This window comes from Hyperolius riggenbachi, chromosome 3 (genome assembly GCF_040937935.1).
Source record: "Hyperolius riggenbachi isolate aHypRig1 chromosome 3, aHypRig1.pri, whole genome shotgun sequence".
In the NCBI taxonomy this organism is placed as follows: domain Eukaryota; kingdom Metazoa; phylum Chordata; class Amphibia; order Anura; family Hyperoliidae; genus Hyperolius; species Hyperolius riggenbachi.
The window spans coordinates 54,847,067-54,869,633 of record NC_090648.1 but is presented as its reverse complement, the minus strand read 5'-3'; the positions used below and the strand labels follow the sequence as shown (position 1 = coordinate 54,869,633).

The 22,567-nt window shown below is 45.8% G+C and overlaps 1 protein-coding gene across 1 annotated transcript in view; it reads right to left on the bottom strand.

Moving 5' to 3' along the window:
* The window catches only part of MRI1 (methylthioribose-1-phosphate isomerase 1), a 28,108-nt gene extending 16,354 nt beyond the window's left edge, over positions 1-11,754 (bottom strand). The window contains exons 1-2 of the mRNA XM_068274130.1: positions 11,586-11,754; positions 7,634-7,869 (exon numbers count right to left, since the gene is read on the bottom strand). Coding sequence (XP_068130231.1) covers positions 7,634-7,869; positions 11,586-11,717 — 368 coding nt within the window. The 5' untranslated portion in view covers positions 11,718-11,754. The remainder of the gene's footprint in view (positions 1-7,633; positions 7,870-11,585) is intronic.
* Positions 11,755-22,567: the final 10,813 nt, after the last annotated feature.

The window sequence follows — 22,567 nt, the reverse complement described above, 5'->3', positions numbered from 1 at the left end:
TGTAGTGTAGCTGGAGAAGGTGGTATCAGTGGATTTGTGAAATGTAGTATAGTTAGTGGGGGCAGCAGTGGTTAGTGAAGTTAGGCAGTGTAATTTAGAGACATCTTGGGGAGGGGGTAAAGGTCCATAAGACACTCCTGGACCATGGATGCACCTAGGCTTAGTATTTTTTTTTCCCCTGGTTTTTGCCTTCTAAACCTGGGTGCGTCTTATAGTCCGGAGCGTCTTATAGTCCGAAAAATACGGTATAGTGTTTTTTTCTAACATTGCATTATTCTATAATATGTGCAGATTACACAACACTCAGCATTCAAAATGATTCTTTCAGAGCAGTCTGTGAACTAATGACCTCTCCTCTGGCAGAGAAAAAGTAAATAGTTAACTAACAGTTGAGATAATAAAAGTCAAAAAACAGCCCTCTCCATGACTTTGAAAGTCGTAGAGATTAATGGCTTTTTTGCATAGAGATAACAACAGGAGTTTCTTAACTCTTCCTGTACTGGAAACAATTAGACTGATGTATCTGATATTAATGTTTTATTTCTTAGCTGTACTACACATACAAATCATAATATCATAATTTTTTTTTCGCTTCAGTGTCTCTTTAAAAGTACAATTTTCCTTTAAGGATGGTCTACTTTCCCCCATGGAAGGGGAGTGATATTGTTATTGCACCAATGGAGTCACAGCCAATCTGATGACCGATGAGGCCAGACAATTCACTATGTTCTTTAAAGCGGACCTCCGATGTAAAAATAAAACCCACACTATTAGCACAGGCAGCAGAAGTTATAACAGAGGAGCAGGAAAACATGTCTAAAAACGAACTGCTTGTGCAATAAAATAAAGGTTTTTCGTGTTAGCCACACCCCCTTTCTGAAAAACCTGCCATGGCAGTTTTCTGCCTTTGCAAAGGCTGCTAAGAGATAGTGTCATCTGTGGGTGGGAGGAGCCTTATAGTGTGGTCTGAGGGGTGCTCGGCTTCTACCTGTGCTGTCTTTGCACCTTCTGACAGACTTATATATCGCGCACTAATCTGAAATCAGCACAGCAATGTGTAAGTGTGCTCATACCTTGTTTAATCACTTAATAAAGGACCAAAGCAATTAGCCACAGATACAAACTGCCACTACTCACCTGTATGTATCAGTAGAGGGGAATGCCCCAAAATAATGAATACATTACATGCCCATAACTACAGGAAACAAACATTCATGACTTCACTCATGGCTGAACAATTGATAAAAAAGGCATTTTTTTAAAACAATATTCAGTTGTACAATATAATAGTCAGTTTTCGCCAATGGAAAAACTTTCCTCACCCCGATTTATATTCTGAAATGGATCACAGGAGGCAACATCAATCCTGGCAGGTGATCGCTGCAGAATGTTTGGTTACTGAGGCCCAGTGCACACCAAAACCGCTAGCAGATCGTCAAAACGCTAGCGGTTTTTGAAGCATATTTTCAGAGCGATTCTAGGCATGTTTAGAGAGGTTTTCTAAACATGCCTAGCATTTTTTGGAGCTTTTAATTTTTTTTTTAATTCTTTATTTTTGAGATATAAAGTTATAAAACAGAGCATACAGTAACATAACTATTAGGTACATTCTTGTGTGGGCACGTATATAACAATAAACACATGGGAGAAGTTACAGCAAGCCAGCGCTGTTTGAGATTAGTGTATATATGGCCATCTTGTATGAATGGAGGAGCTGGAGTCGGTCATGGACTGTCTATTGCCCAAACGGACTGTGGGTTGTCGGGTAGAGAGGAACAAACTCCTCGCTCTCGACAAAAGGTATATAATGTGAGTGAGAGTTGCTGCCAGGTCCATAAGGGGAATTTAGGGGCTGTGGTGACCCAGGAGCCCAGTGGGATCATACATCCCAGGACACCATATATGAAAGACCAACATTTGGACCAAGGGGGCTACAGTCCGGCAACCTGGAGAGGTGAGTATATATATTGAGTGGCAGAAACCGTGACAGACCCAGTGCACCATAACAAATCAACTGATTACCTAGATCAAAAGGTTATAGAGGAGAATATATAGAAAAGGTAGCAGGAAAGAAGAAAAAGAAAATGGAGAGGAATTAGGACACACTAACCCTTGCGCTGTGAAACCAGTGTGCCTTATTTTGGAGTGTTTTTGTGTAGCAGATTTCATATATTGTTACAGTAAAGCTGTTACTGAACAGTTTCTGTAACAAAAACGCCTGGAAAACTGCTCTGATCTAGTGTTTTCCAGAGCGGTTTTAGCTTTTCCTATACTTTACATTGAGGCAGAAACGCTTCTGCAAACCGCAAAAGTGCTGCAGGACCCACGTTTGCGATTTGCTAAAAACCTCAAACCGCTGGTGTGCACCATCCCATTGAAATACATTAGCCAATCGGTTTCACAGACGGAAGCGGTTTGCGGAACGCTTCAAAAACCGCTCGGTGTGCACCAGGCCTGAGAGTTCCTTAGACAGTACAAAGTATACCTGGTCTTCTAGAGGAGAATTATGCATAGCTAAATAGCCTAGGCTAAACATCACTGGGAAGGCGGGGCTACATACTAATATATAGCAATATATAGATATAGGAAGGGTTTCTAATGCTGAAACTAGGATAGTTACTATAGAAGTGGGAATCATGAATCATTTTCTGCATTCTTCTATAGGTCACTACAGAGCTACTTCAAAGTCATACTTCAGGCTCCTATTTTTTTAATAGAATTTATAATACAGTAGAATCCCTTACTAGCAAACTTCAAGGGTCCTGCCCAAGGAGCTTACTACATATGTAGGTATTAGCGGCTCCCTTGCAGGGTTAGTTAGATGCACTATCTGTCCCAGGGAGGACGTTAAGGATATGTGCTCCTATTCGTTAGATGAATGCGAGCATGTTTGTGCTATGCATGTTACAGGGCCAGAGTTAGGACACATGACACTGGGCTACCTCTATGCGGTGTATTTGACTACACAGGAGACTTTATTCTTGTGACGAAGATCCCAGCTTTTAACTTGGCTGTAGGGACAGCATTGATTGCTGCATGATTTTTGTGAATAGATTCGCATGAGGATTTGCATGAGTGTGCGAAAGTTCATTTTGACTTTGCTGGATATCAGACCAGTCGGAAATTATCTGTAGACCCGTCTATCTGACAGGAAATTGCATGGTGTACTCCCAGCATAAAGGTGACCATACATTACTCATTGTTGCCGGATGACCGAATGACTTATTCCACATGATGCTGGCACATATTGTGTCGTCACTACATGATACAGGAACGTGCGGTCGCATCAAACACCGAAGGCGGCCAGCAGGGTGGTGAGCATTTACTTACACAATTTCGGTGGCGCTAGAATGATTTCCAATAGATTTCATGATGAAATCAATTGCAAATCGCTGTTCAGTGTGTGGCAAGACAATAAATCCTGCTCTGATCACATTCTATCAGAGAACGATCTGTCCTACAGGCGATTTCCAATAGATTTTATTATGAAATGTATAGGAAATTGTCCTAGCGCCGCCGCCTCGCAAGTGTATAAGTAAACGCTCTCCACCCCGCTGGTGCCATTCTTGGTTGCCTCCGGTGATTGGTGTGACGGCACGTGCCTCTACCATGTGACTCGGCGCATGTAGTGACGACACAATATGATGCAGCATCACCTACTCCATGTGAAGCCGGCACATATTGTGTCGTCACTGCGTGCGCTGAGTCATGTGGTACAGACGCTGCCAGGAGATTCAATGCCGTGAGAAAAGGGGAGATTTATTACGGGCGACTGGATATTGTATGGGTCAAAGACAATACCTGTGACACAAGACCAGGGATTGAATCTTGGCTAGTTACCTATTCAGCAAGGAGACCTTGGGCAAATCTCTCAAATGCTCCAGGGAAGCAGGACATTTGGGCCTCACCATAGCCTGCATTATTACCATAATTGCGGCTATTACAGCGCCCAGTGGACAATTTGGGCTGTGGGCCGGATGTGTTGGTAATGGGAGAAACAGCAGTGGTTTATGGCATGAATAGCAGCGGCAGGGGTAAGTGATCAGATATTATGTAGCTGAGCCCCACAAGGCTGAACATACTGTACGGTAATCAGAAGTGACATATGACATCAGCAGCACATACCTCTCTGTGACAAGCATCAGAAGTGACATATGACATCAGCAGCACATACCTCTCAGTGCCAAGCATCAGAAGTGACATATGTCATCAGCAGCACATACCTCTCTGTGCCAAGCATCAGAAGTGACATATGACATCAGCAGCACATACCTCTCTGTGACAAGCATCAGAAGTGACATATGACATCAGCAGCACATACCTCTCTGTGCCAAGCATCAGAAGTGACATATGTCATCAGCAGCACATACCTCTCTGTGACAAGCATCAGAAGTGACATATGACATCAGCAGCACATACCTCTCTGTGACAAGCATCAGAAGTGACATATGACATCAGCAGCACATCTCTCTGTGACAAGCATCAGAAGTGACATATGACATCAGCAGCACATACCTCTCAGTGCCAAGCATCAGAAGTGACATATGACATCAGCAGCACATACCTCTCTGTGACAAGCATCAGAAGTGACATATGACATCAGCACCACATACCTCTCTGTGCCAAGCATCAGAAGTGACATATGACATCAGCAGCACATACCTCTCTGTGACAAGCATCAGAAGTGACATATGACATCAGCAGCACATACCTCTCTGTGACAAGCATCAGAAGTGACATATGACATCAGCAGCACATCTTTCTGTGACAAGCATCAGAAGTGACATATGTCATCAGCAGCACATACCTCTCTGTGACAAGCATCAGAAGTGACATATGACATCAGCAGCACATACCTCTCAGTGACAAGCATCAGAAGTGACATATGACATCAGCAGCACATACCTCTCTGTGACAAGCATCAGAAGTGACATATGACATCAGCAGCACATACCTCTCTGTGACAAGCATCAGAAGTGACATATGACATCAGCAGCACATACTTCTCTGTGACAAGCATCAGAAGTGACATATGACATCAGCAGCACATACCTCTCTGTGACAAGCATCAGAAGTGTCATATGACATCAGCAGCACATGCCTCTCTGTGACAAGCATCAGAAGTGACATATGACATCAGCAGCACATGCCTCTCTGTGACAAGCATCAGAAGTGACATATGACATCAGCAGCACATACCTCTCTGTGACAAGCATCAGAAGTGATATATGACATCAGCAGCACATACTTCTCTGTGACAAGCATCAGAAGTGACATATGACATCAGCATCACATACCTCTCAGTGACCAGCATCAGAAGTGACATATGACATCAGCAGCACATACCTCTCTGTGCCAAGCATCAGAAGTGACATATGACATCAGCAGCACATGCCTCTCTGTGCCAAGCATCAGAAGTGACATATGACATCAGCAGCACATACCTCTCAGTGACAAGCATCAAAAGTGACATATGACATCAGCAGCACATGCCTCTCTGTCACAAGCATCAGAAGTGACATATGACATCAGCAGCACATACCTCTCAGTGACAAGCATCAGAAGTGACGTATGACATCAGCAGCACATACCACTCTGTGACAAGCATCAGAAGTGACATATGACATCAGCAGCACATAACTCTCTGTGACAAGCATTAGAAGTGACATATGACATCAGCAGCACATACCTCTCAGTGACAAGCATCAGAAGTGACATATGACATCAGCAGCACATACTTCTCTGTGACAAGCATCAGAAGTGACATATGACATCAGCAGCACATCTCTCTGTGACAAGCATCAGAAGTGACGTATGACATCAGCAGCACATACCTCTCTGTGACAAGCATCAGAAGTGACATATGACATCAGCAGCACATACCTCTCTGTGACAAGCATCAGAAGTGACATATGACATCAGCAGCACATCTCTCTGTGACAAGCATCAGAAGTGACGTATGACATCAGCAGCACATACCACTCTGTGACCAGCATCAGAAGTGACATATGACATCAGCAGCACATACCTCTCTGTGCCAAGCATCAGAAGTGACATATGACATCAGCAGCACATACTTCTCTGTGACAAGCATCAGAAGTGACATATGACATCAGCAGCACATACCTCTCAGTGCCAAGCATCAGAAGTGACATATGACATCAGCAGCACATACCTCTCAGTGCCAAGCATCAGAAGTGACATATGACATCAGCAGCACATCTTTCTGTGACAAGCATCAGAAGTGACATATGACATCAGCAGCACATACCTCTCAGTGCCAAGCATCAGAAGTGACATATGACATCAGCAGCACATCTTTCTGTGACAAGCATCAGAAGTGACATATGACATCAGCAGCACATACCTCTCAGTGACAAGCATCAGAAGTGACATATGACATCAGCAGCACATACCTCTCTGTGACAAGCATCAGAAGTGACATATGACATCAGCAGCGCATACCTCTCTGTGACAAGCATCAGAAGTGACATATGACATCAGCAGCACATACCTCTCTGTGACAAGCATCAGAAGTGACATATGACATCAGCAGCACATACCTCTCTGTGACAAGCATCAGAAGTGACATATGACATCAGCAGCACATACCTCTCTGTGACAAGCATCAGAAGTGACATATGACATTAGCAGCACATACCTCTCTGTGACAAGCATCAGAAGTGACATATGACATCAGCAGCACATACCTCTCTGTCACAAGCATCAGAAGTGACATATGACATCAGCAGCACATCTCTCTGTGACAAGCATCAGAAGTGACATAGGACATCAGCAGCACATACCTCTCAGTGCCAAGCATCAGAAGTGACATATGACATCAGCAGCACATACCTCTCAGTGACAAGCATCAGAAGTGACATATGACATCAGCAGCACATACCTCTCTGTGACAAGCATCAGAAGTGACATATAACATCAGCAGCACATACCTCTCTGTGACAAGCATCAGAAGTGACATATGACATCAGCAGCACATCTCTCTGTGACAAGCATCAGAAGTGACATATGACATCAGCAGCACATACCTCTCTGTGACAAGCATCAGAAGTGACATATGACATCAGCAGCACATACCTCTCAGTGCCAAGCATCAGAAGTGACATATGACATCAGCAGCACATACCTCTCTGTGACAAGCATCAGAAGTGACATATGACATCAGCAGCACATACTTCTCTGTGACAAGCATCAGAAGTAACATATGACATTAGCAGCACATCTCTCTGTGACAAGCATCAGAAGTGACATATGACATCAGCAGCACATACCTCTCTGTGACAAGCATCAAAAGTGACATATGACATCAGCAGCACATGCCTCTCTGTGACAAGCATCAGAAGTGACATATGACATCAGCAGCACATACCTCTCAGTGCCAAGCATCAGAAGTGACATATGACATCAGCAGCACATACCTCTCATTGCCAAGCATCAGAAGTGACATATGACATCAGCAGCACATCTTTCTGTGACAAGCATCAGAAGTGACATATGACATCAGCAGCACATACCTCTCTGTGACAAGCATCAGAAGTGACATATGACATCAGCAGCACATACCTCTCAGTGCCAAGCATCAGAAGTGACATATGACATCAGCAGCACATACCTCTCTGTCAGCTCTTGGATAGTCACTCCCGGCTTCTCTGCCTCCTGGGCAAGGAAGGAATTGAGCTCCTCTGATGCTTTCTTCATATTGACAGCGGTGGGCCGGGCACCAACCAGCAGCGCCATAGACTCCCGGACATAAGTAAGAAGATCCGCCACTTGCTGCGGGGGATGTGACGTCAGCTCAACTGCCAAGCTCAGGGACCCCACAATGGCGATAGCCGGGGCCCCACGGACCTGGAGAAAAAGAGGGCCACAGCCTTAGACTTTTACAGTCTACAAAGTCAGAATTACGATAAACTTTTCTCCTGAAGTGCACAAGTGGCACTTCTCAAGGGTGCATCCGTCAACTGGAGCATTGCTATTGCACACGCGCAAGTCCGGACACGCTTGCTCAGTAGTGATTCACTTGTCCTCGGAACTACTTGGGGATATATGTAGTTCCGAGGGTCAAGTGCTGGTTGAACAGCAGAAGAACAGAAAGGCTCTATATTATTCAGAGCCTTCACTCTTAGGCAAGTATGTAACCTGAAGCAAGTTTCCTTACTTCAGTGTCCCTTTAAAACACACCTGAACTGAGAGGGACACGGAGGCTGACATATTTATTTCCTTTACAAGAGTACCTGAGCTCAGAACTTCTCTGCTCTAAAAGATAAGCAACAGCATACTAACCTTTAAAGAAAAACCATCTTTGTTACAGCTGATACAAATCCTGCAATAAATCTACAATGTGTCTACTTTCTGCTTTCATGGAAGCCGATATATTGTTAGCATCCGGTGTTTGACTATTAACCTCCCTAGCGTTCTGGACGAGCTAGGCGCGTCCAGAGACGCCGGAGGTCACCGCAGGTTAACTATTCTCCCGTGGCAGCCAGCTGATGGATCAAATAACAACTTGTGATTAGATAGATGAGGGTGACTTAGATAGGCTAAACTCACTAAATACATACAGGGTACATTTCTCTATGTTTTCCGTCTGTCTTGTGCAATAGTTCAGGTCCACAATGCCAGAATGTCCTGCTGATCTTCTGCCGGTAATTTTCCAACATAAATTTGGTAACTGTACATTGAATTGTGAATGGAGGCTAATAAAATGGTTACTTTCAGTGGAGCGGTTTCTGGGCATATTTTGGTGGAAAAACGTTTGGCTCTACAGGTTATCGGTGTGCCCTAGATTGTTGGGGATTGAGCCATTAACGCAGTTGTGCCCGCTTCTGTCCGCTTTTCAGCATCTGTAACATTGATGTGCTGCTAAAAAGCAGACACAACTGCGCACAACTGTGTTGGTGGGCTCAGGCCCTTAGCGTCTGATCCGAGATGAACTTTTACTCATTGCATAATTGTGTTCCTTTCCTATTGTTTATAGGGCATTCCTCCAGCCAAATACTTTTTTGTTTTAATACTCCAATTCCCTATAAACTAAACAAGCCACGCCCACAGGTTTTCAGAGAGGTAAGGCACTTTCAGACAGTAGCAAGGGCTCATGGGAGCTCAGTCTGGGCAGGAGGAGGGGGAGGTATTACTAGCCAGAGATTTCAGAGGCAGAGGGGAGGAGGGAGGAGGATTCGTTTTTTTTTGCTCAAGATGCAGATAAGCCCGCCTCTGTGTAATGTTTACAAACAACATGGCTGCTGTCATTGTATCACAGGAAGAAATAATCATATTCTATTGAAGCTGTTTGCAGCTAGATCTGCTGTGTAAATTATCTAAACTTTAGATAACATATATAGACAAGTTACTTGTTATAGTTTGTTTTTCATCTCGGATCTGCTTTAACGTCACTATGCTAGTGTCGCATTAGACATGCGCAATAGAACTTTTAGTCTCTGAAGACAGCTGATTTCAAAAACATGCACAGTTTCCCTTTAACAGTGTGATGCCCAACCCAGAAGCAGCGCAGGACTGTACCATTCTCGGGCAGCACGGTGGCGTAGTGGTTAGCTCTCTCGCCTTGCAGCGCTGGGTCCCTGGTTCGATTCCCAGCCAGGGCACTATCTGCAAAGAGTTTGTATGTTCTCTCCGTGTCTGCGTGGGTTTTCTCCGGGCACTCCGGTTTCCTCCCACATTCCAAAAACATACGGATAAGTTAATTGGCTTCCCCTAAAATTGGCCCTAGACTACAGTACTTACACTGCATAATATAGACATATAACAATGGTAGGGATTAGATTGTGAGCTCCTTTGAGGGACAGCTAGTGACAAGACCATATATATATGTACACTGTACAGCGCTGCGTAATATGTCGGCGCTATATAAATACTAAATAATAATAATAATAATTCTCCATACATACTGCACCATTACTTTAGCACCGTAGCAATGGCAGAGACAGTAATAGGTGGAACTCACCTTCTCCTGTCTCTGCTATTGCTGCGGTACTAAAGTAATGGTACATCCTGGTATGGAAAGTAGTACAGCTTCCTGCACTGATTCCAGGCTGGTTATCCCACTATCATAAGGGAACTGCTCATGTCTCTGAGATCAGATGTCAGCCACTTTTTAGAAACTGAAAGTTCTATTGCAAATGCGCATGAGTAACACAACACTATCATAATGACATTAAAGTGGACCAGAACTCTTGCACAAGACAAAATGAAAACACAGAGAAATGCACCATGTATGTATTTAGATAATTTAGCATGTCTAATTCCCCCTCATCTGTGCCTGTGCTGTGCCTTCCGCAGCGCTGTACAGAGTATATATAGTCTTGTCACTTACTCACAGTCTAGTCCCTACCATAGACATATCTGTATTGTGTAGTGTATGTATTGTAGTCTAGGGCCAGTTTAGGGGGGAGCCAATTAACTTATCTGTATTACATATTAACAAAAACATATTAACAATGGGTATCATTCATAAAGCATTTCCGCATGCGGAAATGCTTAACACCGGTGACTTTCCCGACCACTCAGCATAAGCCCCATTCATAAAGGCTCTTTCCGCATGAAAAGGTGACAGAGCGATACATTTCCGCCTTGTGCGGAGTTTTTCTAGATTAATCTAGAAAAAGTAACAAACACATCCATTCATAAAGATTAGAGCAAGCGGTATCCGGAAGGAAAATACCGCTTGCTCGACAGTAGCGATAGGCGGGCGGAATACATATAAATGAATGGGAGGGACCTCCCAAGCAGCATCAGACAGAGCAGCGCAGGGAGGGAATCGGGCAGCTTTTAAGTTTCCGCATGTCTTCCGCCACGCTGCCGCCAGCTTCCTCCAGAAAACCTCCGCACTTCTTCCGCAACAGGCAGACTTCTTTATGAATGGCCACCCAGAAGTCTTAATTACCGGTTGCGGAGAAGAACGGTGTTTTCCCGCACTACCGACAGCCTGTTTATGAATGATACCCATTGTTTTTTTTCTACCAATGGGATGTCAGAGGAAACCGGACTGCCCGGAGGAAACCCACGCAGACACAGGGAGAACATACAAACTCCTTGCAGATTTTTACCTGGCTGGGATTTGAACCGGGGACCCAGCAATACAAGGCGAGAGCGCTAACCACTATGCCACCTTATGTCTGCTTCCATGAAAGCAGGAAGTAGACACACTGCAGGTTTATTGCAGGATTTGTATCAGCTGTAACAAATAAATGTTTTTCTGTACAGGTTATTATGCTGTTGGAACATTCTGGACTTCCCACTACTGAAATAAGTACCCTTCCATCCTTATTTCAGGTGAGCTATAGGCTTTCCAGTTCAGCCAGCCCAGCTCTAGGAGAGCATATACACTTCTAGGTGAACTATAATCATAAACGACAGGATGACATCACATGACAAAGCTAGGAGGGATCACGTGGCCCTATTAGAGCGTGGTCACTGCAGCAAGCTATTGATCACGTGCCTGGCTAAGCTTCTATTGGCGAACAGAACTCGTACTTGCGAGCCACGCCCCTCCCCGCCTCCCCAGTCACGCCCCCAGCGCGTCGTGCTCCCTCGCCCCGCATCCTCACCTTCATGGTGCGGATGGTTTCGGCGCCTTCCCGCACGCTGCTCACGGCCTCGTACTGGCTGCATTGCGGCAGCAGCAGCTGATTGAGAACCTGCAGAGATCCCCGGACGTACCGCACCGACTCCAGAGACATGGCGGGAGCTGCACTTCCTGCTGCTGGGGACACGTGTGCCTGGAGGGGGCGGGGCTTTACGTACAGCAGCTGGGACTGGGAGCACGTGTGTCTGAGTCTGTCCTATAGAGGAGAAGAGCCATGCCATTCTTATACGTATGCCTAGACTGTACTGATATAACACCTAACAGGATTAAATCTACTGAGGGTTCAGGGTTGGGGGCTAGACGCCTGGGAACTATTTAGGGGTGCAGAGTGACAGATTCGTGCTGCACTAGGGAGGGAAGACAACTAAACACCAGGGAACTAAAAGGGGAACTTCAGCCTAAACAAACATACTATCATCAAGTTACATTAGTTATGTTAATTAGAATAGATAGGTAATATAATCTCTAACCCACCCTGTTTTAAAAGAACAGGCAAATGTTTGTGATTCATGGGGGCTGCCATCTTTTTGGTTGAAAGGAGGTGACAAGGAGCATGAGACAGTTCCAACTGTCCTGTGGCCTAATTACCCCTCCCAGCTGCACACGCTAGGCTTCAAATGTCAAATTCAAAATGTCAAAAAAAAATTGCACCAAAACAGCAGAACGAGAACAAAAACATCAGAAATCCCATCATGCTTTGCACAGCATCAGGGGAAAAAAGCCCGGGCTTCTGTGCAGCTAAAAATGAGACTTGTATAAGAGAAACAAAGTTCTGATGCTGTGAAACTGTTAGGGCTCATTTCCACTATCGCGAATTCGCATGCGTTTTTCGCATGCAAATTCGCATAGCAATACAAGTGAATGGGACTGTTTCCACTTGTCAGGATTCCTTTGCGTTTTTCTGTGCAGAAAAAATTCGCATGGCAGAGCCATCAGAATTCGCATACCGCATACCGCTATGCGAATCGCATACAATGTATTTAATAGGAAATTCGCATGAGGTTTGGGTATGCGAATTTTCATGCGAATTTTCATGCGAATTCGCACAGAAACAATGGAAAAGCACACCAGCACTGCCATGGTTAAATTTGCATACATCGTCATCCATGCGAATTCGCGTGCGAATACGCATGAAAATTCGCATGGACCCGCATGCGAATTTCGCATCCGCATGCGAATTTTTACCGCGGCGATTCGCACCGCACAAGTGGAAATGCAGCCTTAAAGAAACACCAAGCCTTTTCAGTGCTGCTGAGTCGATTTTTAGTCCGGAGTTTCACTTTTGCAGGTATCTGGGGCAGGATTGTGGTGTGCAGTGCTACCGTAGGCGGAGCAGTGCTTTTCAGCGCTGCTAGATTTGGACGCACCCGGCGCCTCCATAGACTGCTATAGGAATCATTCCTATTGCAGCGCTCAGTGAGTAACGGCGGCGCAGTCAGAAGACGGAGCCGAGGTTACTTAAAAACGTAATAATTCGGCCTCCAGCAACCGCTGGAAGCCGAATTATTTCATTCCCCCACTATCCATGTTGGCCTGGAGGGGAGAATAGTAATTAAATCGGCCCGGACTTGTGCAGAAGCCGGATCAGCCATATACCGCTGTATCCTGCGCCCAAGTCTACCGGCTTCAAATGTACTCAGTGTAGGTGCCCATGTTAACCATTTCAGCCCGCGGGGATTTTTCACCTTATGCATCAGAGCAATTCTCACCTCCCATTCATTCTCTAATAACGTTATCACTACTTATCACAATTTATTGATCTATATCTTGTTTTTTTCCACCACTAATTAGGCTTTCTTTAGGTGGTACATTTTGCTAAGAATTATTTTTTTATAAATATATTTTAACAGGATTAATAAGAAAAAAAATTCTCAGTTTTCGGCCATTATAACTTTAAAATAATCCATGCAGGGGCGTAGCAATAGGGGTTGCAGAGGTTGCGACTACATCGGGGTCCTTGGGCCAGAGGGATTCCGAAGGGCCTTCCCTCAACTACAGTATTAGCTCCCTATCAGTCCTGTGATCATAATAATCACTTCTATAGATCCTTTGAATAGTAGTAATCATTAAAGGGAAGGTCCAAGCAAAAAAAAAAAATGAGTTTCACTTACCTAGGGCTTCTACCAGCCCCATGTAGCCATCCTGTGCCCTCGTAGTCACTCACTGCTGCTCCAGTCCCCCGCTAGCAGCTTCCTGACCTCGGAGGTCAGGGCCAAATTGCGTACATTTTTACACATTCCCGCTAGTGCAGGAACATTAACACATACATTTTTACGCGTTAGTGGTGCAACGCGTAAATTTTTGTTCCTGCACTAGCTGGAATGCGTAAAAATGTATGCAATGTGGCCCTGACCTCCGAGGTCAGAAAGCTGCCAGCAGGGGACTAGAGCAGCAGTGAGTGACTACGAGGGCACAGGATGGCTACATGGGGCTGGTAGAAGCCCTAGGTAAGTGAAACTCATTTTTTTTTTTTGCTTGGACCTTCCCTTTAACAAACTGTTCCCCATCCCCTTCTTGCACCACTGACACTAGTTGCCATTGGCAGGTTTTGGTGCGCCGTATCAGTTATGTATAGAGTGCTTGGGGGGCCCCATTGTAAAACTTGCATTGGGCCCACAGCTCCTTAGCTACGCCACTGAATCCAGGCTACTATAATTGAAACCTATGTATTTTATTTCCCCGTTTGTCTCGGTTATGACACCATTCAAATTTTGTCCCTATCACAATGTATGGCGCCAATATTTTATTTGGAAATAAAGGTAATTTTTTTCCGTTTTGAGTCCATCACTATTTACAAGCTTATAATTTAAAAAATGTTTGTAGTATACACCCCTTCAAATGCATATTTAAAAAGTTCAGACCCGGAGGGCCCGTTTCCACTCTCGCGGAAACGGCCGCGAATCCGCAGAGTTTCCCCGCAGGCAAATCGCGCGGGGAAACTCTGCCATAGGGGACAACGGCGCCGCCGGCCGAATCGCTTGCAGTAGCGATTCGGCCGGAAACCCCCACAGAATTCGCGGCGGAGGCTGCGATTCCCATAGCCGTGCATGGCACGGCTGATGGGAATCGCCTGCGATCCCGCCCACCCGCTCAGTGCCGGCGTGCGTCTAAGAGACGCACGCCGCACTAGTGGAAACGAGCCCTTAGGTAACTATGTCTTTTTTTTTTTTTTTTTTTTTTTTTTTTTATTTACATTTTTTTTCCCATTAATGTTATTTCAGTAATATTTTGGTGTGGGAAATAAACAGTTAGTTTTTAATGTTATTATATGTGTAAATTGTAATGTAAAAATATGTAGATGTCGTTTTACTATTTGGCCACCTTGAGTTTTTTTTCTCCTTGTGCTTCTCGCTAAGCGGAAGCACAAGGGGGACGCGGAAAATGTTACGTGCAGAAAGACTGAAGCCTCTAGTAAGAGTGCTTCAGTTTTTCTGCTGGGGACACGGATCGGTGATCGGGAACCATGTTCCCGTTTACTGATCCCAGGGCTACCGGGAGACAGCACGGGGGCGCGTCCGCAATCGCGCTGAAGAGCAGCACCGCAGCAGAGCAGCCGCCCGGACGTGAGCTTCACGTCCGGGAGGCAGAAATGGTTAAAGGGCAACTGAAGCAAGAGGGAATTGGAGGCTGACATATTTATTTCCTTTTTAAACAATGCACATTGCCTGGCTGCCCTGCTGATCCTCTGCCTCTAATACTTTTAGCCACAGACCCTGAACAAGCCTGAAGCAGATCAGGTGTTTCTGACAATAGTCAGATCTGACAAGATTAGCTGCATGCTTGTTTCTGGTGTGATTCAGCCAAATAGATCAGCAGGGCAGCCAGGCAACTGGTATTGTTTAAAAGGAAATAAATATGGCAGGCTCCATAGTCTTCTCACTTTAACATTCTGAATTGACGGTAATAGAGGTGGTCGATTTTTATTGAAAAAACTGGATAATCGTTTGATTTTCTTGATCGAAAAAAAAGATTCTTATTGTCTTTAATTCGATTCAATCATTTTGGTCGAATAAACAGGAAAAGCAAACATTTTTATTGTACCGTGTATGGGCACCATTAGGAGGGTTTTTAATGCTAAGCTACCCACTAATGATACAATCTTGATTGTACAATCTTACCACTTCTATGTACTGGAAAGCTACAGTTCATTGAGGAAATCATGAATGCCAACATGTATGGAGACACATTAGGCTCTATTCACAATTACACATGCAGTTAGAGGTTTTTTACTGCTATATTACCGGCAGTAATCATTTCTGCATTTTTTCCACATTCACAAAAAAATGTCCACATGTTTTCCGCATGCGGGAACAATGCGTAAAAAATTGGGGAAGGATGCGTAATTAAGTACTTAGAAGAGTTATCAGGGAAAATGAATAAAATAAGTGCTACTTACCAGGGGCTTCCTCCAGCCCCAAGCTCCCAGCATGTCCCTCCCCGCAGCTCCCTCCCGGTCCCCGGCGATGTCAGGCTGACCTCCAGAACTACTGCGCCTGCGCAGTCCACTCTGGCCCACGTGGCGGTGATTGACAGCATCGCTCGCGCAGGCGCAGTACAGGCCGGCCTGTCAGGGACCGGGAGAGAGCTGTGGCGAGGGACCTGCTGGGAGCTTGGGGCTGGAGGAAGCCCCCGGTAAGTAGCACTTATTTTATTCATTTTCCCAGATAACTCCTTTAACATGTAAAAACCATGCAGGAAAAAATTGGCATAAAAAAAGTCCAGCAAATGCAGCGCTCAAGGCTGAAGACTATTTAAGTCAATGGGAAGCAAAATTTATCACCAAGTACTTCTTTGTGAATTTCAATTTTTTTGTGGAAATTTTTTGCACTTTCACCGCACTTTTTATGCATACGGGCAGGGGCGTAGCAATAGGGGGTGCAGAGGTAGCGACCGCATCGGGGCCCTTGGGCCAGAGGGGCCCCAAAGGGCCCTCCCTCAAATACAGTATTAGCTCTCTATTGGTCCTGTGCTCATAATAATCACTTTTATAGATACTTTGAATAGTGGTAATCATTAACAAACTGTTCCCCATCCCCTTCTTGCACCTCTGACACTGTAGTTGACATTGGCAGGTTTTGGTGCGCAGTAGCAATTGTTATGTATAGAGTGCTTGGGGGGGGGGGGGCCATTGTAAAACTTGCATCGGGGCCCACAGCTCCTTAGCTACGCCACTGCATACGGGAAAACCATGCGTTCAATTTTATATGTCAAGATGGTCTTATTTCAGTCAGTAATTTACCGCTATTGCATTTCCGCATGTGGAAAATGATTGTGAATAGAGCCCATTGAAGCACGAGCCCCTCCCTCCGGAAATTGGAAAGCAGGGCAGTATTCCAACATGATAACTACCCCCAACACACCTGCAAGACAACCACTGCCTTGCTGAAGACACTAGGGGTGCAGAGGCTGGACTGGCCCCACGTCTCCAGACCTAAACCCTATTGAGAATAAGTGGGGCGTCCTCAAATGGAAGGTCTCTTATCATCCACCTGCTTCGCCACGGAGGAGTGGAAAAGAATACCAGTGACAACCTGTGAAGCTCTCGTGAACTCCATGCTTTAGGCTACTTTCCCACCAAGACGTTGCGTTTTAGGGGACGTTATGGTCGCATAACGTGTCCCTAACGCAGCGCATGGTGGTGTTGAAGTTGGACGTCAGATTGAGCTGCGTTATGCAGCTCTCAAAGCAGCCGCACCAGGTTAGTGATAGGAAGTCCGGATCTTTTTAAGGATTTGGATCATTTGAATCGGATCATTGAAAAGATCCGGATTTTTGAACCGAATCATTTGAATCATTTTACTAGGGAAGCAGACTGGGGGTGAAATGACTAGCAGGACAGGACTTTCCCTGCACTGTACATTCTGTATGTTCCTGTTTCTTCCAGACAGACATCCACTGTGAACCGAATCTTTCATTGTGATGATCCGGATGATTCGACTCACAAAAAAGATCTGGATCAAATGAACAATTCGTTCATGATCCGGACAACACTACAGTCCCACCAGGAGTCTCTGCAGTGGAGGAGGAGGGGAGACCTCCTCCTTCAACATTACTGAGCATGTGCAAACAGTCTAACGTGGCTTAGCCCAGTATAACGTACAGCATGCAGCACTTTGTTTAAACGTGCTGCGTTACTATTTAACGCAACATGTGCACTGTGAACAACACATTGATTTTACATTGCTGTGAGTTAGGCTGCGTTACTGGCTGCTGTAACGTGGGACTTTAACGTCCCACTGTGAAACCAGCCTTCACCTCCCTGGCGGTGGATTTCTGTCTGGAATTATGAGTCAAAAGTAATACATTTTTTTCAAGAATTTTAGGCCTCCGATTGTTAAATCATAACTCACCAAAATATATCAGAATAAAAGCCTGGCAGACATTCCACATATGAATAAAAGACTAGAACACAAATTTGTTGATTTAATTACATTTATGAATACACTTAAAAATTTTTGAAACTGTACAAATAAGGCAGGCAGAGAGTAGTCAAAATCCCGGCAGAGGTAGGTGCAGGCGGCAGGCAGAGAGTAGTCAAAATCCAGGCAGAGGGTGGTGCAGGCGGCAGGCAGAGAGTAGTCAAAATCCCGGCAGAGGTAGGTGCAGGCGGCAGGCAGAGAGTAGTCAAAATCCAGGCAGAGGGTGGTGCAGGCGGCAGGCAGAGAGTAGTCAAAATCTAGGCAGAGGTCGGTGCAGGCGGCAGGCAGAGAGTAGTCAAAATCCAGGCAGACGGTGCAGGTGACAGGCAGGGAGTAGTCAAAATCCAGGCAGAGGTCGGTGCAGGCGGCAGGCAGAGAGTAGTCAAAATCCAGGCAGAGGTCGGTAACAGTAAGGCAGAAGCACCTAGCTCAGAAACAGTTGGGAACCAAACGGCTATATTGTCATCCTGTGCTTTCAAATGGGCTAATCTGCCATGACAGTCAGGTGACACGGGGAGAGATCAAATTGCAACTTGTGATTAGAGACAAATGAGGAGGAATTAGACACACTAATATTGATACGTGTGTGTGTGTGTGTGCGTGCGTGTGTGTATTATGCACATGTACACGTGTATATACTGTATATTGGGGTCTAATTCCTCCTGATTTCTCTAATCACATGTACAGGGCGCATGTCTCTGTGTTTTACATGTGCCCTGTGCGACTCTTCAGGATCACTTTAAAATTTAGTCCCGCCCCCAATGATATCCCACCGCACTAATTGGGACTGGATCCCCACGCGCGGGACTCCGAGAATGCCAGGGAAGCAGGTAATTTGCTGGCCCGAGCTGAGCACGGGGTTACCGCTCTCAGCTAATTTCTCCCACCTGCTTACCGCTAGGGAGGTTAAGGGACTCTGAGCAGTGCATACAAATGAAAATCTGCACTTCCCTGGGGCTTCCTCCAGCCCCCTGTAGCCCACCAGTTCCCTTGGCGTCCTCTGGGTCCCCTCCGTGGTCCCGCTGGTGGCTCCATTAAGCTGGGTGCAGGCTGTGGTGCAACTATAATGTTTAGGTGAATTGTGTTTTCTTTTACTTCCGAATTAAACAGATCTCAAAGTGAAAATGGACCAATCTAATCCCATATAGGTGGAATAGGTCCATTTTTAACCACTTGATGACCCACCCTTTACCCCCCCTTAAGGACCAGCGTGGTTATTAGTGATCTGTGCTGGGTGGGCAGAGAGATCAGATTGCCCCCCTTTTTTCCCCCCTATGGGGATGATGTGCAGGGGTGGTCTGATCTTTTCTGCCTGCGTGTGGCTGGCGGGGGGGGGGGGGGCACCTCAAAGCCCCCCTCCGCGGCGAAATTCCCCCCTCCCTCTCCTACCTGTCCCCTCCCCGGTGATCCGGGCTGCACAGGACGCTATCCGTCCTGTGCAGCCAGTGACAGGACGTCCCCTGTCACATGGCGGCGATCCCCGGCCGCTGATTGGCCGGGGATCGCCGATCTGCCTTACGGCGCTGCTGCGCAGCAGCGCCGTACAAATGTAAACAAAGCGGATTATTTCCGCTTGTGTTTACATTTAGCCTGCGAGCCGCCATCGGCGGCCCGCAGGCTATTCACGGAGCCCCCCGCCGTGATTTGACAGGAAGCAGCCGCTCGCGCGAGCGGCTGCTTCCTGATTAATCAGCCTGCAGCTGGCGACGCAGTACTGCGTCGCTGGTCCTGCAGCTGCCACTTTGCCGACGCACGGTATAAGCGTGCGGTCGGAAAGTGGTTAAGGTGCATAAATTTTGTAATCCTGCATCAAACTTGGATTTACAGATAGCCCCTGGTTAATGAGTTAGATAGGGACTGTAGGTTAATTCTTAAAGGATATCTAAGGTGATGAAAAAAAAAAAATGTAGCTTTGCTTACCTGGGGCTTCATCCAGCCCCTAGTGGTCTCTCTGTCCCTCGCTGCAGCTCTGGTTCTTCTCCGGAGTCCCGCTGGCAGCCTCTGAAGTATCATCAACTCCCGATAGGTCGGTGTCTTCTGCGTGGGAATGTCACTGGGAGCAGCTCCCAGTGACGTGGATGCACGCAGGGGTCGGTGACACTTGAGGCTGGTAACAGTAAAAAAGGGCGCAGGAGGCTAGTGGACAAATCGGGCGCCGCCATTCACTCCCATAATAAATATCGTTTAATGGGCACCCGATAGGAAAAAAGGGCGCCGGAGAAAAATAACGTTTTAAAAGCGGCGCCCGGAGACTTAATGTTTTATTACTGCTTCTCATGATTACACATTATTTAATGATTTATACATTTTTTAATATTATTTTTAAACGAAAAACAGTACAATATTTTTTTCAAACATTATTTTTAAACGAAAAACAGTACAATTTTTTTTTTTACATTATTTTTAAACGAAAAAACCGCACAATATGTTTTTGAAACTTTATTAATGCTTATCACAGGGGGGTCTTAGGTTTAGGCACCAACAGGGGGGTCTTAGGTTTAGGCACCAACAGGGGGGTCTTAGGTTTAGGCACCAACAGGGGGGGTCTTAGGTTTAGGCACCAACAGGGGGGGTCTTAGGTTTAGGCACCAACAGGGGGGGTCTTAGGTTTAGGCACCAACAGGGGGGGTCTTAGGTTTAGGCACCAACAGGGGGGGTCTTAGGTTTAGGCACCAACAGGGGGGTCTTAGGCACCAACGGGGGGGTCTTAGGCACCAACGGGGGTCTAGGAGTTAGGGGTAGGTACACACTATTTAAACGAAAGATTAACGTTTTTACAATTGCCGATTTAATGCACATTATTTAATGATTTATAACTTTATAAAACATTAATTTTAAACGAAATACAGTACAATACATTTTTAAACGTTATCCATGCTTATCGTTTAAAACCCTGCGCCCTTTTTTCCCAGCGCCCCTTTTTAACGTACGCCTTGAGGCTGCCAGCGGGAGAAGAACCAGAGCTGCAGTGAGGGACAGAGTGCCACTAGGGGCAGGAAGAAGCCCCAGGTAAGCAAAGCTAGATTTTTTTTTTCATCACCTTAGATATCCTTTAAAGTGGACCTGAACTCAGAACTCCTCTCTGATCTAAAAGATACACAACAGTATAATAACCTTTAAACAAAAAACAATTTTTGCATTGCACGCGATTGCGAATTTTCACGCGAAACTAACGTTTTCACGTGCAAACGCAAATTTTCACACTAAAACGATAGCGATTTTGCTGTGGGCAAAAACGTTATTGTTTCGCGTGAAAGTTCGCGATTGCGCGCAATGCGAAAATTCGCGCGAAAACGGCCGTGCTAACAGTTAGCACTGTTTTGTGAATCAAGCCCATACTGTTTACAGCCTGTACTTTCAAATGGGCTCATCTGCCATAAGCCGCGTACACACGCACTACTACAGAGAACGACGGGTCCGTCAGACCCTCCCACTGGGCGGTCGTTCTCCCGACAGTAGTGCGTGCGTAGTCTATCTGCAGACTAATAAGGCTGTTTCTGAATGATCCGCTCAGCGTGGCTCACTGTGCAGGGCCGCCATCAGAAATTTTAGGGCCCCTCACACATCATCTGTGTGACCTCATGTTCCCATCATCTCTTTTTTCCCTGTGCCTATTTTGTCTGCCTGTGTTACCTCTTGTCCCCTTCTGTCTCAGCTCATCCCCCTGCCCCAGCCAGGTATAGGTTCCCACAGTATAAGTAGCCAGCTATATGTGGTGCCCCAATATAGGTAGCCTGGGGTAAATGCCCCCAGTATAGGTAGCCTGGTATAGCTGGTGCCCCAGTATAGGCCAGCAGGATACAGGTGCCCCCAGTATAGGTATTCAACTATAGGTGTTTTCCCGGTATAGCCTGGTATGGGTGGTGCAACAGTTTAGGTAATCCGGTACAGAAGCCTCCAGTATAAGTAGCCAAGTGTAGGTAGTGCCCCAGTATAGGTAGCCAGGTACAGGTGGTGCCCTCAGTATAAGTAGCCCCCCCCCCCATGACTGCCCTGTCACTGTGGGCCAATCTCAGAGATCAGGAAGTGAAGAGGGGAAAACCAGGAAGTGAAGGGCAGTACGAAAGGAGTTAAATTCACCATAACTTTACACACTACTGGAAGAAGCTGTTGAACTCAAACCTGCCTGCATGGTTAATTCCTTTGTTTTTAAAGCAAGTCTGTAGAGGAAATAAACTAATGAGATAATTGTATGTGTAGTATGGATAATAAATAGAACAGTAGCAAAGAAGAGACTCATATTGTTTCCAGTACAGGAAGAGTTCAAAACCTTGAGTTATCCATGCAAAGGCACTTCACTGAGCTTGTCTACTAGCTTGGTCCTAACTTTTTTTTTTTCTGAAGAGCTGGCCAAGAAACAGTGAGGAGACAGGTAAGGTTTTACTGCAGGAAAGTTCAAAGGGTCATTACTTCTGCCTTGTTTAAGGGCCCGTTCACACTGCACGCGTTTCCAGCCGCGTTTTGGAAACGCGTGCAGGTGGCCGATACGCACGACATCAGACATTGCATAGAGTGCAATGTCTGA